General features: G+C 51.9%; 1 protein-coding gene across 3 annotated transcripts in view; it reads left to right on the top strand.

Moving 5' to 3' along the window:
* Kirrel1 (kirre like nephrin family adhesion molecule 1) overlaps positions 1-7,355 on the top strand; it is an 85,028-nt gene extending 77,673 nt beyond the window's left edge. For all 3 annotated transcript variants that reach the window (XM_055596641.1, XM_055596640.1, XM_055596642.1), the window contains 5 exons: positions 293-491; positions 1,638-1,745; positions 1,879-2,018; positions 2,449-2,526; positions 2,728-7,355. In XM_055596641.1, coding sequence (XP_055452616.1) covers positions 293-491; positions 1,638-1,745; positions 1,879-2,018; positions 2,449-2,526; positions 2,728-3,204 — 1,002 coding nt within the window. In that variant the 3' untranslated portion in view covers positions 3,205-7,355. The remainder of the gene's footprint in view (positions 1-292; positions 492-1,637; positions 1,746-1,878; positions 2,019-2,448; positions 2,527-2,727) is intronic.
* Positions 7,356-15,978: the final 8,623 nt, after the last annotated feature.

Genomic DNA, 15,978 nt, shown 5'->3' with positions numbered 1-15,978 from the left:
TGTGGTAGTTGGTGTGGTGGCTGGTGTGGTAGTTGCTGTGGTGGCTGGTGTGGTAGTTGCTGTGGTGGTTGGTGTGGTAGTTGCTGTGGTGGCTGTGTAGCAGTCGGTGTGGTGGCTGTGTAGTAGTTGGTGTGGTAGTGGGTAGCTGGGTTATTTTGGGGTGTGGGTTTGTTGGCCTGGGCACAGCACATGTGCTGGGCTGAAGCTTCCTGAAAGTGGATTAGGTGTCTCTTGGGTATATGCTTCTTCCTCGTGCTCATGTCTTGCCTCTATCCTGCCTTTCCCACCCCAGGCGTGGGCATGGAAGGAGAACTTCCTGGAGGTGGGGACCCTGGAGAGATACACGGTGGAGAGGACTAATTCGGGCAGCGGCGTGCTGTCCACTCTGACCATCAGCAACGTCATGGAGGCCGACTTCCAGACGCACTACAACTGCACCGCCTGGAACAGCTTCGGGCCAGGCACGGCCATCATCCAGCTGGAGGAGAGAGGTCAGCGTGCTGGCTGCCCAGGAGGGCCTGGGGCTCCAGCTTCTCTTCTATAGCAAGGTTCAAAGCAAGATAACTCCCTGCCTCTCTGCCAGGAGCTGCCTTTAGTGGTCCGTCGGCTAATTAATTTATGTAAAAGTTCCTTGAACATCTTTATACGTCCAACTCGGAAGGCGTGAGTGTGAGCGGAACCTCTCCCCGCCCACAGGAAACTTTCCTCTTAGTGAAGGGCAGATATAGCAGAGACAGATGAATCCAGACAGGGGAAAACCGAACAACATATGCAGATGAACACCACCTATGCCATGGAGTTCTTGAGAGGATGGAACGGATATCTGTGTAAAATTCAAAGCTTCCCCTACCCCTTCAGGCCCCTTTGGTTTTGTAGAAGAGATATGTTCTCTCCAGGTACCTCAGGCAAGATGAAGGAAGCAGCTAGCCTCTGATGGCTGTGCTTGATGAAGGAAAATAGCATTTGTTTTTGAGAAGTAGTCATTGAGAAGGGAGATCTGGAGACCCTGAGGGACCCTTGGAGAATGCCTAGGAAAGCCAATAGTTCAGGTTTGGTTAAAGACACCTGCAGGGTGGGTATGGGGAACAGAGAAGGGTAATTTGGAGGCTCAGCTAGGAGGAAGCTCAGGGGGAAAGATCTGTAACCAGATCTTCTAGTAGTTCCAGAGAGAAAGAGAAGGCTAAAGGGAGAATTCTTGGGCATCTCCTCAGCTAAAGGAAGTTGGGGCGTTGAAGAGGAGCCACAGATGGATAGTGCAGATCCAGCACTCACAGCCCTGCAGGCAGAGACAGTGGCAGAGGAGGCTGGAGCAGAGGTCATAGCATGGAGATTGGAGACAGCTGACTTCAGACAAAAGCCAGCTCAGGAGGGAGGGCCAAACAGAGGAAGAGAAAACTCTGAGGCAGAGAGCAAGGGTGGAAAACTGCCCTGATGTCAACTCTGGTTAAAGTAAAGCACAGATTTCAGCCCTGACTCAGCCCGGATCTTCTCTGGTGTGGCCTGGATGTCAACACAACCCAGCTCAGGCAAAACTTAGCTTTGTACACAGTCCAGAGCTGCCCCAGTATCTTGTGGCGAGTCTTCAGGTCTCGCCCAGCTCCTCCCTCATGCCTGCTCTTTTCCTCCTCCGTCTTTAGAGGTGGTACCCGTGGGCATCATTGCTGGGGCCACCATCGGCGCTGGCATCCTGGTCATCTTCTTCTTTGTCACCTTAGTGTTCTTCCTCTACCGACGTCGCAAAGGCAGTGAGTATGCACAGCCACGGCAAACCCTTCACCCTGACCTCACCCTTCAGGTCTCTTCCGGGGGTGGGGCTAGAAGCCAGCTCCTCTGAGACTGGTGGGCAGCACCGGGCCCAGCCGCATCTCCCCGTCCTAGGTCGAAAGGACGTGACCTTGAGGAAGCTGGACATCAAGGTGGAGACGGTGAACCGGGAGCCGCTCACGATGCACTCTGACCGAGAGGACGACGCCGCCAGCATCTCCACGGCCACTCGGGTCATGAAGACCATCTACTCGGTGAGCGGGCGCTTCCTGTACACAAGGCCAGTTTTGATAGTTCTAATATCCCCTGTCACCTCTTCTTCCTCAGTGAGTTTAACGTGTTCCTGCCACCCAACCTGCTCACGGGTAGACACTCACATCTGTACGTACAGTGGCACGCCCATGCGAGCTCCCTTATATACACTGTCACGCACGTGCGGACAGTGTATATACTGTACTACTCTCCCCTCCCCTCCAACTCCCTTTGCCTCATCCTTTCCTCACATAGGAGGAAATCTGTAGATATTTTTGGCTCAACCTCCTCATTACTGAGATGAGGCAGTTTCATATTCAAGACATTTTACACACTTAGCTTGACGCTCAGAGCCAGGCCTCTGGAGCCCTACCTCAACCTAGACCGTCAGACACAAGTCACGCCTGTCCCTGATACCCGATCCTGCTCTAGTCCTTTAAGGATGACTCGGATCTGAAGCAGGACCTGCGCTGTGACACCATCGACACCCGGGAAGAGTATGAGATGAAGGTGGGAAGGCCCGGGCACTGGCTGGCTGGCACGGAGGGTGTGCGTGGGGAGGGGTGGTCAGGAGGTCTGCAGGAGGAACAGAAGACAGTGCTGTTGGGTGACATGGGGTGTCTTGGGCAGAAGGGTGTGATGTGGGCAGAAGGCCATTTGAGGCCCTGTTCCACTGCAGGCAACTCCCTGAGTCTCCGCTTCCACCCCCAGGATCCCACCAATGGCTACTACAATGTGCGCGCTCACGAAGACCGCCCGTCCTCCAGGGCGGTGCTCTATGCGGACTACCGAGCCCCCGGCCCCACCCGTTTTGACGGCCGCCCATCATCCCGTCTCTCCCATTCCAGTGGCTATGCCCAGCTCAACACGTACAGCCGGGCCCCTGCCTCTGACTATGGCACAGAGCCCACACCCTCTGGCCCCTCTGCTCCAGGTGGCACCGATACAACCAGCCAGCTGTCCTACGAGAACTACGAGAAGTTTAACTCCCATCCCTTTCCCGGGGCAGCTGGGTATCCGACCTACCGCCTAGGCTACCCCCAGGCCCCGCCCTCTGGCCTGGAGAGGACCCCCTACGAAGCCTACGACCCCATCGGCAAGTACGCCACGGCCACGCGGTTCTCCTACACCTCCCAGCACTCGGACTTCGGCCAGCGCTTCCAGCAACGCATGCAGACTCACGTGTAGGCGCTGGGCCCGGGGTCTCCGCCGGCCAGCGGAGAAGGCCTGCCACTGCTCCCTGACATTCAGGGACATCGCTCACTGCGCCTTTCTTGGACCCAGCCTTCCTTCTCCTGCCGTCACAAATAAGGAGCGGGTCTCCCAGGAACACCCCATCCCAAGGATGGCGCTCCGTGCACGCCCCATCCCCGGGCCTGCCCTTTCCTCCCTCAGGAGGATGTCTTTTCTGACCTTTGTTCTTACCTGACCCAAGGGGACAGGGAGGTGGAGGTTGGGGTGAGGGGAGGGTGGGAGAGAAGAGGAGAAGGGCATATTTTATTGGTTCCTTTCTGTCCTGCTCCTCTGGTCTCCCATAGTGGGTTGGAGATACGCTGAGATGGGCAGGCTTTGGCCTAGGTGGCTGCAGTCCAAGCAGCTGGAATTCGGGACAGCCCACCAGTCCCCGGCTTGAGTTCTTTATACCTGTGTTCATCTTCCCATCTCAGGAGATTACAGGTGGGACAGTGAGTTCAAATCCAGCCCTTGGTCAGTTGGGGTCAAAAATGCCAGTCACCCTGGCTGCTACTACGGCTTTCTGTGATGAGGGCTCCAGAATTCCCGGTAGCACTGCTTTTCTTCTCAGCTTTGTGCTGGACCAGCTGTGTCCTGGGTGAGAGTGAAGAATGGTTGGCCATGCTGTGTACTGCATGGCAGTTCCCAGACCCAACACTAGTGGGAGCCACACAAGCGTCCTTCTGTGTGTTCTCTGCCCCACTTGGGTGGCATTAACCCTTGAGGCTGGGTGGGGTAGAGACTGCTCTTCATGGGGCTATTTTTCACAGGCAATAAAAACCTCAGAAAGAAAAGCTGTAGGGGCATCCCCCACTATATACAAGTCCCTGTGGAGAGGAAAGGGGCCCTGTCCTCCAGGCTCTTAACACCTTGCATTATTACCCCGAGTCTCCAAGCACTTTCAATCTATTATGTACACCCAAATGGTGAGACCTGCCCTGCACGCTGGTGGATTCCCACAGCGTTAGGCAGTGTCCGTGCCTCCAGTTCTAGCCCACCCCATCTAACTCCTCACCCTAGCTGGAGACTGCCTGGAGTTGGCCAGTAGATGCTATATCCAGACACATTTCAGCCACCCTGTACCCATCAGTCAGATCCCTTCTTCTGTGTTCAGTGCCTTGAGTGTCAGGTTTGTGGTGCTCCCTGTGTGGGGAGCAGGGAAGGTGTGGGCTTCAGATTGTGCCGTTAGCACCCCGGGAGAGGCAGATGAGGGGACGGGAAGTGACCTGGATGGAGACCTGAGTGCAGAACACGGTAGGCATTGCATTCCATAGACCGCGTTACCTCCCACCCACAAGCACACACGGCCACACACATTCCACACCCCTCCCCGCTTCCACCGCTGACCAAAGAGAATCTGTAACCTGTGTTTCAGCCTCGCCTTCCCAAGAGACCGGCAGGGGTCTACTGTCCACCCCCACGGGGGCCTGCGTGATGGGAGGCAATATTCCAGAGTACTCCTTGCCTTTTCTCATTGGTCACCATTCATTAGTCGTGTTTACTTTAATGAGTTACATGTTCATCAGCCACGGTCCATCACTGATCCAGATGGGCCTGTGGAGTGACATTCCCAGCTAGCTCCCTCTGAGGAGGACCAGGGAGGACCCGGGGATCAGGGAGTTCCATCTCCAGCCTGGCAGGCAACTCCTGCTTCTCGCTGTATCCGCACAGAGCGGGTGCTTTGTGCGGCACAGCCAGGCGCGTGGCCATGCCCCAGCTCAGAGGACTCCCCATGCAGAGCCCCTTCACGGAGCTCAGTGGGGCAGAGTGCTCACACTGCAGCTTCTTGTGGTGATGAACACATGCAGGTTTTCAGTGACCCCTGAGACCATGGTGACCCAAACACTTCTGGAGTCTAAACAGAGTTGTGTCGTTCTAAACAGCAGTGTGCTCTAAAATAGTCACTTTGGGGTTTGGCTTGATTCGTTTATTTCTCTCTGATTGAAGTAGTAGGTCCTGCCTATGGAAACAAGAGCATCACTAAGGTCAAGCCCTGCAGGAGAATTGTGGGTAGCAAGCGCCATGCGAGGCACAGTGAGTGAGAATCAGAGCTGGCCCCAGCTGAAAGATCAGTGGAATTCCTTATGGGGGAGCTGGAGGCCCCTTTGCTCCCCCATTAGAAGCTAAAGTCTTCCAGCATGTTGCTACTTGGTGGTCCTAAGCGCCCCGAGTGTTGCTGCTTTAGTTGAAGGAACCAGGAACCGGGAGTCAAGAGACCCAGGGTTCCACCCTGCAGCTTTCACTCTGAGTTACCGAGATCTGACCTCTTGGTTTTCATTGTCTCCATCTTTTGGTCTGTGCCTAGAACTATTCTGTATGACCTGTGTTTGGCTGGGGAGGCCCATTTGGGGATTGCCTGTTCCTCGTAAGACCTCAGGAGCAATCAGCAATGGAAGTGAGGCCTGGCCTGCTAGAAGGAGCTTCTTAACCACACAGTCCTTGATGCCCGCCGCCCTGACATGAGTGAAACAAAGCTATCAGCGTTGCTCTCCTCTTAGCGTCAGCAGTTGCTGTGGTCATGGGAGGGTGCGTTTCCTGTGGACAGACCGCAGCACATACGGGGAGATAGGAAGGCTGCCTTCCACTTAGTCTTCAGGAACAGGCTTCTGTCCCAGTGACAACTCCCTGTTTGCCAGGCAGGGTGAAGCCTGTGACCCCAGCGGTCTTAGACCAGAAACCAGGAGTAGGGGCAGCTGAGCCTCTTCTGTCGGTTGAAAGGGAAGCTGGTAGAGGGAGGAAGAGGTTGGTGGTTTTGACATAAACTCTGCATATGGGAGAAGCTCTTGTAGCCCTGGATAAGCCCAACCCTTTGTAGAGAGCCCAGCCTGCTTGCAGGTCCTGCTTCCCCAAACCAACCACAGAATGTGCATGAAGCAAACACCTTAGGGGGAAAGGAAAGGAACCAGGGATGGGTGCGATGTTCAGCTCTCCCAGATGTCTGGGTTAAGATGGAAGAGATGAACTCAGCCAGCATGATTCTGGGTGACACAGGGCACGCTGGCACACCCCTCCTATTGACATGTGGAGCTCCTGGGCCCCTAAGGTGGAATTGCAGGGCCCCTCTACAACTGGCCCATTATATGGCAATGTTTAGGCCATCGGGATTTACAGAAACTCAGTTAAAGCCAAAGACCTTGTTTGGATACATAATGTCTACTGATGTGATCACCTGCTCATCTTGCTGGGAGCACTTCTGTCCCTGTGGGTGAATTACATGAGTTCCCAAAGCCACTGCAGGCTCGAAACACCTGGTCTCCCTGCTCTGCCATTTCTGTGGACTCAGAGCCCAGGCATGCTCTACACCTATAGAGCCTAGTGTCACAGGACAGCCCAGCTGACCTGTGAAAGAACTATAAAACTGTCACCTAAACATAGCATTCCCTTCTCCCTGTGGCTCTCCCCTGAAGACAGTGTGTTTTGGCTAACTGTCCACAGCTTGCCGCTGACACCAGTGGGCCAGCCGATAGGACTAAAGAGCGTGGTTTGGCAGGGTGTGGATTAGAGAGGGTACAGCATTTCATTTCCCTATAGTGCTGGGAGGGAGCCCCTTTCCCAGAGGAAGATAACTTGCCCAAAACACAGGTCATACTAGGAAGCCCTGGTCAAGCTCGCTCTTAACTCTGCTGACAGCTTTGCGTGCACAGAGCTGCCCTTCCCAGTCCATCCACTGCCCTGACGACTGGCCTTTGGGAAGCAGTAGCCAGGTTTTTCTGTTGGTTTCAGGAGCTGTCCATCGCCCTGAGAACAGGACTTGGGAGGGAAGCATTCAGTTTGTGGATGCAATCAAATCCATAGGCTCCTTAGCAAAGTGACCCACAAGGCCAAGCTGCCTCCTCTTAGCAGGGCACCCAGGTCCAGCTGTCCACCCCAGTCATTCCTGGGATCACCAGCTGCATTTCTGATGCCGGTTGAATTTTCTCTACCAAAATCCTCATAAGTGGATCCATGGTGACAACTAAGAGAAGAAAAAAAAAAGTATTTTTGTTAGGACAAACCATCATAGATTTTTTAGCAATGTGTATCTGTGTGTCCTTTACACCTTTTCCTATTCTGACATTTTTTCCTTTTTTTTTAAGAAAAATATTGTGTACTATATTTTTAGCCTCGAGCACACTATATATTATATATTTAATTTTATATATATATATAAAATATAAATGTTTTAAAAAGTACCATGTTTTGTGTCATTTAGTGCGTGAGCAATTAGTTACGTTTACGCCTGCTCAGGTTTGGGGTGGGAGGGGTCGAAGGTCGAGCGTGCAGCAGTTGCGCATCCGCACTTCCAGGCGGCTCCTGAGCATGTCACTGGCCGTTTGTGAACGTCCCGGCAGCTCTAGGACAGGGGCTGGGTGCCAGGTCTGACTGGAGATGGAGCGGCGGGAGCCTCTGCCTCTGCGCGCCGGACCCCGCGGGGCCTGGGGCTCGGCGGGCTGGGGTCCTGGTAAAGAGCAGTCTCCCCCTGACGGCCATGCTTTATTGTCCTCATCTGTTAATGGGCGAGGAAAGTCAAGAGGGTTCTGGGAGCTTTTTACACACAAGGAGCACGGAGCACAGCTAGGAACCGAACAGAAATGAAAGCGTGGAAGGCTGGGCTACGGCTCAGTGCTAGAGTTCAAGTCCCACGTTCATCAGGTGTCAGAGACGGGATGGGGGGGGGGACGGGGGAGCAGATGTGAGCCGTTTCCAAAAAGTTACAGATCACAGCGCAGCAGATTTGCTCCAGGAGAGCGCAGCGGCCGCAGGGCTGGAGCGCCAAGGCCCAGAGGCCCGGGTGCAGGGTGAACCCAGACTCAGGTAGGTTGAACTGGCAGTCCAGGGCTTTCTTCATTATCGTTTGTCATTGTTCAGTCGCTTGTTTGTATGTAAAGAAGCAGCACCGGCATTGATTAAATGATGTGGGTGGGGCGCAGGGCAAAACTCCAGCGAGGCCGGCAGAGGTCGGTGGTGGGCAGCAGCCTGCACTGTGCGCCTCTGAAGCCCGCTCAGGGCGGCTGGCTGAGGCACCCCAGCGGGTGTCCAAGGCGGACACCTGCTGAGCCCCAAGAAGGCCACACAGGCCGTACTCACCTCTGTGTAGAACATCCCGTCCTGGCTCCAGCCCCTCGCGGAAGTTACTGAAGGCTCCAGGACAGCAGCCTTTGGCCTAGCTTCACAGTGCCTTTCTGCGCTTTCCCATCCAAGCCCTCCCGGATACGACCTCAGATCATTCTCCCCTGGCGTCAGACCGTGCGCCTTTGCTTCCCTGCCTCCGCTGTTGCCCTGACAGAGGTCCCGGACCTTCTCTTCTCCAAGTTTACTTATTTGGAGAACTCATCGAAAAGGCCTCACCCTAAAATGTTTGCCTAACTCAGAGAAGCATCAACCTGATCTACACTTACGGTTTCCGCTTTGAGCATAAGTGTTTTGTGCCTGACCCATAAGCACTTTCTCTTTTTGCTCTTTAGGGGTTTTGTTGATTTGTTTGTTTCATTTTAAGATAGTCTCACCAGGTGTGGTGGCCCACACCTTAAGTACCAGCACATGGGAGACGGAGGCAGGTGGGTCTCTGAGTCCAAGAACAGCCTGGTCTACAGAGTGAGTTCTAGGGCTAAACAGAGAAGCCCTGTCTTGAAAAACCAACCAACCAACCAACCAAAGACACGGTCTCACTATGCTGTCCTGGCTAGCCTCTTCCTCCCACGCACTGGGATTAAAGGCATATGTCACCATGTTTGATAAACCTTAAGAAGTGGAGAGTAGCTGGAGGCGATGCATTAGCTTATCATATATCTAGATGTCTATTTATTTTGAAATGGTCTCACTCTAAGGTACAAGGTGGCCGGGAACTCCGAGTAGAGCGGGTGTCCTGGAACTTGTGACAGTCCCCTGGCTCTGCCCCCCGAGTGCTGGGATTACAGGTGTGCGCCATCATGACTGCTCTGTAATGATAGGCATCTCATCACCCAGCACAGTGAGCTGATTCGTGCGTGCTGGAGAAATTCCGGGAGAAAGAAGCGGCTCCGCTGTTCCTACCAATACAACAGTCAAGAAGTCGGGGACTGATAAAGAGGTCTAGTTAGCGTGGCCCAGTTAGAAGAACAAGCTTACAGAGCAGTTCTGTGAGGCTTAGGTTAAATGGGGGACTGCGGGATTGGCTGGTCGAGCAGTCCTGAAAGGGTGCTGTGGCGAGCGTGTTCTCGCTCCAAGGAAGTCCTGCTCACTGTCACCCCTTGAAAGGGCCAGTTGGATTCCCAGAAGATGGCCGCTTCTGCTCCAGTGAGCGCCATACCACCCGTGCACAGTTGCCCTCACCTGATGGGCTTGGGGGGTGTCCACTGGGCGATGTCTGGGCTTTCAGCGCCGACAGGGATAAGACAGACGTGATAGCTCCTCACTGAATGAATGATTAGCATGCCTGCGTGTAGAAATAAACAGGTGATCGAAAGTAAAGAAGGGACTGGAGAGGTGGTGCAGAGGTTAAGCACACTGGCTGCCCTTCTAGGGGTCCCCGGTTCAATTCCCAGCAACCACCTGGTGGCTCACAACATCTGTAGTGAGATCTGGCGCCCTCTTCTGGCCTGCAGGCAGAACGCTGCATACACAGTCTTAAAGTGAACCAGCAGACAGCTGATGCAGAGATGCCGTCTCTTGTCCTGCCTAAAGAACCTTGTGGGGCTGAATTAGGAGTTGATGGGTTTATTAATTGATTTGTTTATTCAGTTTACATCGAAATCTTGGTCCCACCCAGGCTGATGTTTGTTAAAGCAAAGAGCTTCCAAGTGCCCGTTTTCAGCTTCAGGCGGTGAGCTTTACAGTGGCTCCTGCCTGGGCCCCTGAGTGATTCTGTAAAGTGGAGCTCTTGTCAATTCATGATGAAAGATGGGTATTGAGGGGGAAATGAATCTTCACTTTGCCAAGATACTGATTTGGAGTTGTCTGGAAGTCAAATCAAAGGCCTTGTGTGTGCTGAAGAGGGCTCCACGCCTCAGAGCCCTAGATTCCAGGATGCTGATGTTTTGTGGTTGTTATTATAAGCCAGTTTCTCCTATCCTTATTAACACAATGTTAAAATCCTGCTCCCACCATTTTTTTCTCAAGAAAAGGACGTCTGTGCATCTTTCTCTTTTCCTATGTTAAACAGATTGCTGATAGTCTCCATCCTGTTGAAACTGCTTAGTTTTGGAATCTGAAACCTCAGTTCATGCTAGTCTTTTCAGACTAAAGGAGAGTAAAATAGGCATCTGTCATTTCCGTCCTTTGTGCCTATCTTAAAGACATCTGGGAAATGTCAGTAATTGCCCAGGGGCTCAAGAAGTGTGAACTCCAGAAGGAGGTCTAGGTAAGAAGCTAAACAGTGTGTGTATAGCTGGGTGATACATGACAGGAGAATCTCATGATTGTCCGAGCTACCTGCCCCTATCCATAACAAGCTGTGAGGACTCAGTGGGCAGAGGTCTACAGAAGCCTTTTTGGACTGCAGGACGCTGTCCAAATGCCGGTTGTCTGGGGTAGCAGTGCTGTGGCGTCTCTCACGGGAGTCTCATCCCACACACACACCCCACACCCCACTGCTGGTGCGCATGCTCTTCTAGCCGTGACCTGATGGTAGAATGTGCGTATTCAGCTGGGCTCCGTAGGTCTTGCCAGGCCCCAGGGCTCTAAATCCAAAGGATCGGTTCTCTGCAAAGACAGCACCTGGGGGAAGAGAAAAAAAAATCAGTTCATTACCACACGCTTCTCATTTCCTTTACTGGTCGTAATTAGCTGCACAGAGGCAGTCTCCCGGGGAGAACGGAACCTGCAGCAGCCGGAGCTGGGCCAGGAGCTTGTCTGGTCTACCTCCACACAAGCTTTCTCCCGCTGCTCCCATGCAGCCTCATCCTGGGGACAGTGCATATTTTGAGACTCAGGTTAATGGCCTGCTTTCCCCAAGGACACTGACTGAGGCACCTTTTCAAACAGCAGCCTGTCAACATCCCCAGCAGGGGCTGGCTTCTCAGAACTGTGGTAGAGGCTGACACCTGGCCTTCCTCAGAACCCCCATGACGGCCTCGCCATTAGGCACTTAGCAATGTCACGCAGAAAAGCTGGGTGGGAGCACCTCTGGGCCCATCTGACCCACAAGCACCTCAGAGAAGACACTCGGGCTCAGCATCAAGCCCATCGGGACGCAGAGTGGCTTTGTATGGGGTATGGACTCTGAACATTTCTCCAGTCCCTGTGCTGTAGAGGAAGGTTAACTCAGAACAAGGCTGCTCTGGCATGAGAACACATCCAGAGACCTTCTAGGTCTGTGGATTCCAGCTGGAACACAAACATGCCTTTAATCCAGGAGACAGAGACAAGCAAATGAGTGTCAGGTAGAGAAAAGCTTAGGTCCGGGGGGGGGTGGTGCATGCCTCGACCCCAAACAGTGAAGGGAAAGACAGTTCACAGAGGAAGCACCAGTGTTTGAAAGTGAGGCCTGACTGAGTGGCAGAAACAGAGGAAGACTTGACAGAATAGAATACGCCCAAGTCTCCTGAGAAGAGAGAGGAAAGGGAAGCTGAAACAGAGGAAGACTTGACAGAATAGAATACGCCCAAGTCTCCTGAGAAGAGAGAGGAAAGGGAAGCTGCTTAAAGGACAGCAATAGACACATTGCAGAGGACTCAGATGAAGACAGAGTGGGAAGGAGCCAGGAGATTAGAGCAGATTGCTGGAGCTAGTGTGAGGCCAAGCAGAGCATTTCAGAGGCCAGGAGAGAAGCCAGATTGAGTAAGTCAGCTAGGAGAGGAGTTTGAACCAGCCTTCCTGGAGCTGCTTCAAGTAAGGGTGAGCTCATTTGGCAGTGAGTCTCGGAGGCTGAAAACATTCCAGGCCTAGGTTAGATTGTACAGAGGCTAGAAGCTTCCAGGACTAGGCCTAGGTTAGCAGATGGGCAGTGAGCCTCGGAGACAACAACTGAGACAGGTGACTAAAGGTTACTTTTATACTGTGCCTTTGGGGAAATCCTTTGGCCTTGCTCAATCTTGGCTTCCTTATTGATAAAACCATTCTTTCATTTGTGCTACAAATACTTATTGACTGTTTACCATATACTAGTCCCAATTTCAGACCCTTGGGAAACACCAAGAACAAAATACAGGCCCTCTAGAACCTGTATTTTCTATATACAGGTATAGAGGCAATAAATAAAATGGCCACCAGAGAAAAATGTGCTAAGGACACGGAGATAAAATGCTGAAAGCACAGAGGGTAGACAGGAAAGTAGACTGTTTTATGCTGCTTGGCCAGAAAAGGCCTGTAAGGTTTTTTACAAGCAAGGTAAGCTGGGCATTTATCTAAAGGAAAGATGATTCCAGACAAAGGCACTAGCAGTTATGAAGAGCCTGAGGCAGCAGTGGGTACAGGAGTCGGGAACAGGAAGAAAAAGTGGTAAGATCTCCCGGGAGAACAGCGAGGCAGAAAAGACAGTGTGGGATTCCGAAAAGGGTTCAGAGGTAGAAAGATATATTAGGTACAGCGGTTGGGGTGCAGGCCACACACTTCCAAACTCTAGGTATCTTATGAAAAATGAAGGGAAGGTGGACGGAGATCGCAAAATAATAGGAAACTATTCAAAGAGAAGAAGTGGTAAGGATGAGGTAAGAGTAAACTGTCAAGACCAACAGATGTAAGTGAGGGTAGTCAGGCCCTGGCTATTGCTCTGGGCCTCCTTTTCTGAGGTTCAAGAGAAGGAGTTTGGTTGCTCTGGGTGTGGTTTGTGTAGGTCTCTAGTTTGACAGGTTTGGATTATGTAAGCCTTTGCTTGCTGTGTGCTTCCCTTCCCATAGGCAGCTGGTTTTAATCATTTGCATGCCCGATTATCTACAGGCATAAAATAGTAAATAGGGAATGTTGTTTTTAAAAAACAATGAAAGTCCCAACTGTTCTATTTTACCAGTAAAGACTCAGGAGCCAGATGTTGGGGTGAAAACCTGCTAGCTCAGAGAGGCAGAGAAAGCACCCAGGGGACCCTCCTTCTCGGCTCAGGTCCCAAAAGGGAAAAAACCCAAAAGCTCACCAGCTAAGCTGACAGCCCAGAAAAAAATGGCTAAAATAACCCCAAGGCCTAAGGCTTGCTAGCTCAAAGCTCAAAAGGCCCCCAAAGCCAGAGATAGAAAGAAAGCCAAAGCTGCTAAAAAGCCAAAACTCAAAAAGCCCCTTCTTCTCCATGCTGTCTCAAATACCCCTCAACTCAAAGTCCCCCTACTCTTTAATTATCAGCTGGTTTCTTGCTCCACCTTTTGACCTGGAGTTAACTTTATTCAATCCTGTGTATAGAAATCTCTTAGATTAAGGTGTGGGCTAGGGCTGGGTGAACCACACCATAGTCAACTGTTTACAATAAACAGAAAGTTTTTGGATTACAATTGTGTATTAGGCTCAACCACACCAAACAAACAAGGTTTTACAGTTCACAATTTGGGGGTTCACAATGGAATCAAATATCCTGCAAGAAGGGAATGCTTCCTAAAAGTTTGCTTTGAGGATATGGTTTGGCTTATTGTGCCCACACTCAAAGCCAGTTGAGGCCAGATCAACTGCCCCAGTTTTGTACCCAGATGTTAACGAGACAAGGACTGTACAGAATCTGAGTTTAATGGTCATTAAGGGGAGGAGTCCAGCTTGCTAAACTGTTCCCTGTGCTTGCCTGACTCAAACAACTGTTTATAGGTCAAACCCGGTTGTTCAACAGCAGCAGTTTCTCATGGTTTAACTGATACCCTCAAGTGCCAGTGCCATTTTGTTGTTGTTGTTCAAGGTCAACCTGGCTATTGCCGCCTTTGAGAAAAGGGTTTTCCATTATTTTGGCAAGATTAATTGGAATATATTTCTTCTTTCTACTATGCATGGATCTGCCTCCTTCCAGCTTTTACCCAGTGGCTGTAGTTTCGACTTCTAAGCCAGGGAGATTTTCTGTCTCTATTCTTCATAGGTTCATATACTGCCTTCTCTTAGCAGAGACAGAGGTCTTTTCACCACCACAATCCTGAATGCCCTCCTTTCCACAGAGGAATGAGAGGACCACAGAATCTGGACAGAAATCTCTAGAAGATGCCCAGGAGGCTGTCTCCTGTTTGGTGCTTGGCTATGGCCGAGTCGGCTGTTAGGACCTGGCTCTTTGCGGTGTGTCCACATTTAGCACGTACAGTGTGAACCAATCTGCCATTTTTTTAATAGCCTCCAAGTATCACAATGACCAGACCCTTTCTGCTATCGGAGTCTAGATCTATGTTGTCCCTGGCTAGGGAATGCAGACAGGAATTCTCCATAAATGCCATTCACTAGCCGTGTGACCTGGAACAAACCACTGAAACTTTCTGAGTCTTAGTTTGTCTTGCTTTCTGTGACATTCACTGAAATGACCTGAGGGTTGAGGATACCTAGGAAGGGACCCACAGAAAGGATAAATCTAGACGTTGGTCAGTTGGTCAGTCCCTTTAGAGGTAAATTTCTAGATTTTCAGGAGCCTACAAGTTCAGATGTTATGAGCCACTTACCTTGACTTAGAACACACGACTTGGGGTTGATGGGGTTGAGGGTTGAGCTCAGAGCCTCACATGCCAGGCATCCGCTCCGGCGCTGCGCTCACTCCAGCCCCGATCACACAGCTTCCGGGTCTACAGCGTTCACCGCAGATCCCAGCAGGAACAAGCGAGCCGGCCGTCAGCTCCGGGCCTCCCCTCCGTGCTGCGCTTCTGTTGGGACACCACTAAGCACGCGCTCTGCTCCTCAGTCTTCAAGATCGTCTAGAAAGGGAGAGGCAGGCAGACTGCTCCTATTTAAAGGCTAGAGCCAACGCTTGGGAAGCGGGGCAGGAACCAGAATGGAGGCTGGAACCCTGGGGGTTCGGGGCCAGCCTGGTCGATGGAATGAGCCCCATGCCAGCCAGGGCTAATTAGGACATACTCGTTCACGGAAGGCTACCCCAGCAGCCACTCCCCTGCCTCGTGAGTGCCACTATCACACGTTCAGTGCAGAAACGCAGCTATCACCTTAAAGATAATGAGAAGTAACTTATTCTAGGGCCAGATGTGAGCGATCGCATCCTGGGAAACGCCGAGTCTGTGTTGCCCCGTGGAAGCAGTTCATGGAGTTTTCCACAGGAAACTGTGCCAAGGTAAGAGATGCAGTCCCCGAAGGAAGGGGGGCTCCCATGCCCTCAGCAGCTGGTGATCTTGGCTTTGGGCTGGTGGAAACCGTGGTCTGCTGAATCGATAGACTCCCCGAGGGTTTTTATCCACCGGTCACAGGGGTTAGATTCCTCAGAGGTGGGCAGGGGGTGGACGTTCAGAGGGCTGAAACTAGGCCAAGACAAGGCAGTTAGGCTCCAGAGCTGCACCATTCCAACCTTTGATGTCACTGCAGCTCTAACAGTCAGTTTTCGCAGACACAGATCTAGAAATTCTTGTTCCCAGGTTTTATGCCCCGTGTAGCTCAGTGAAGCATTAATAGTTTGAGGGATTAATAGTTTGAGGTAGCATGCAAAACTTGGTCATGCCTTCAAAAGAGAACACAAATCCCCTTTTCTTCCCACACACTGACGCCGTCTGGAAGACCTTCCTCTCTAGCCTCCACAGCCAAGTTTCTTAAAAGCAGTTGTTTTGATTTGCCCACTCGCCCAGCACTGTGTGCTGCCTTCTGTGCCCATCAGCCTACCAGACAGATTTGTGGTAGTTATAAAACTTAATAGTGACTTTCCGTATTGTTTCTTCTGTTGTAGGA

The sequence above is a fragment of the Psammomys obesus genome, unplaced genomic scaffold, assembly GCF_907164565.1.
Source record: "Psammomys obesus unplaced genomic scaffold, mPsaObe1.curated_primary_1811, whole genome shotgun sequence".
NCBI classification, from domain to species: Eukaryota; Metazoa; Chordata; class Mammalia; order Rodentia; family Muridae; genus Psammomys; species Psammomys obesus.
The sequence above is the reverse complement of the archived record's forward strand: the minus strand, read 5'-3'. Positions and strand labels throughout refer to the sequence as shown.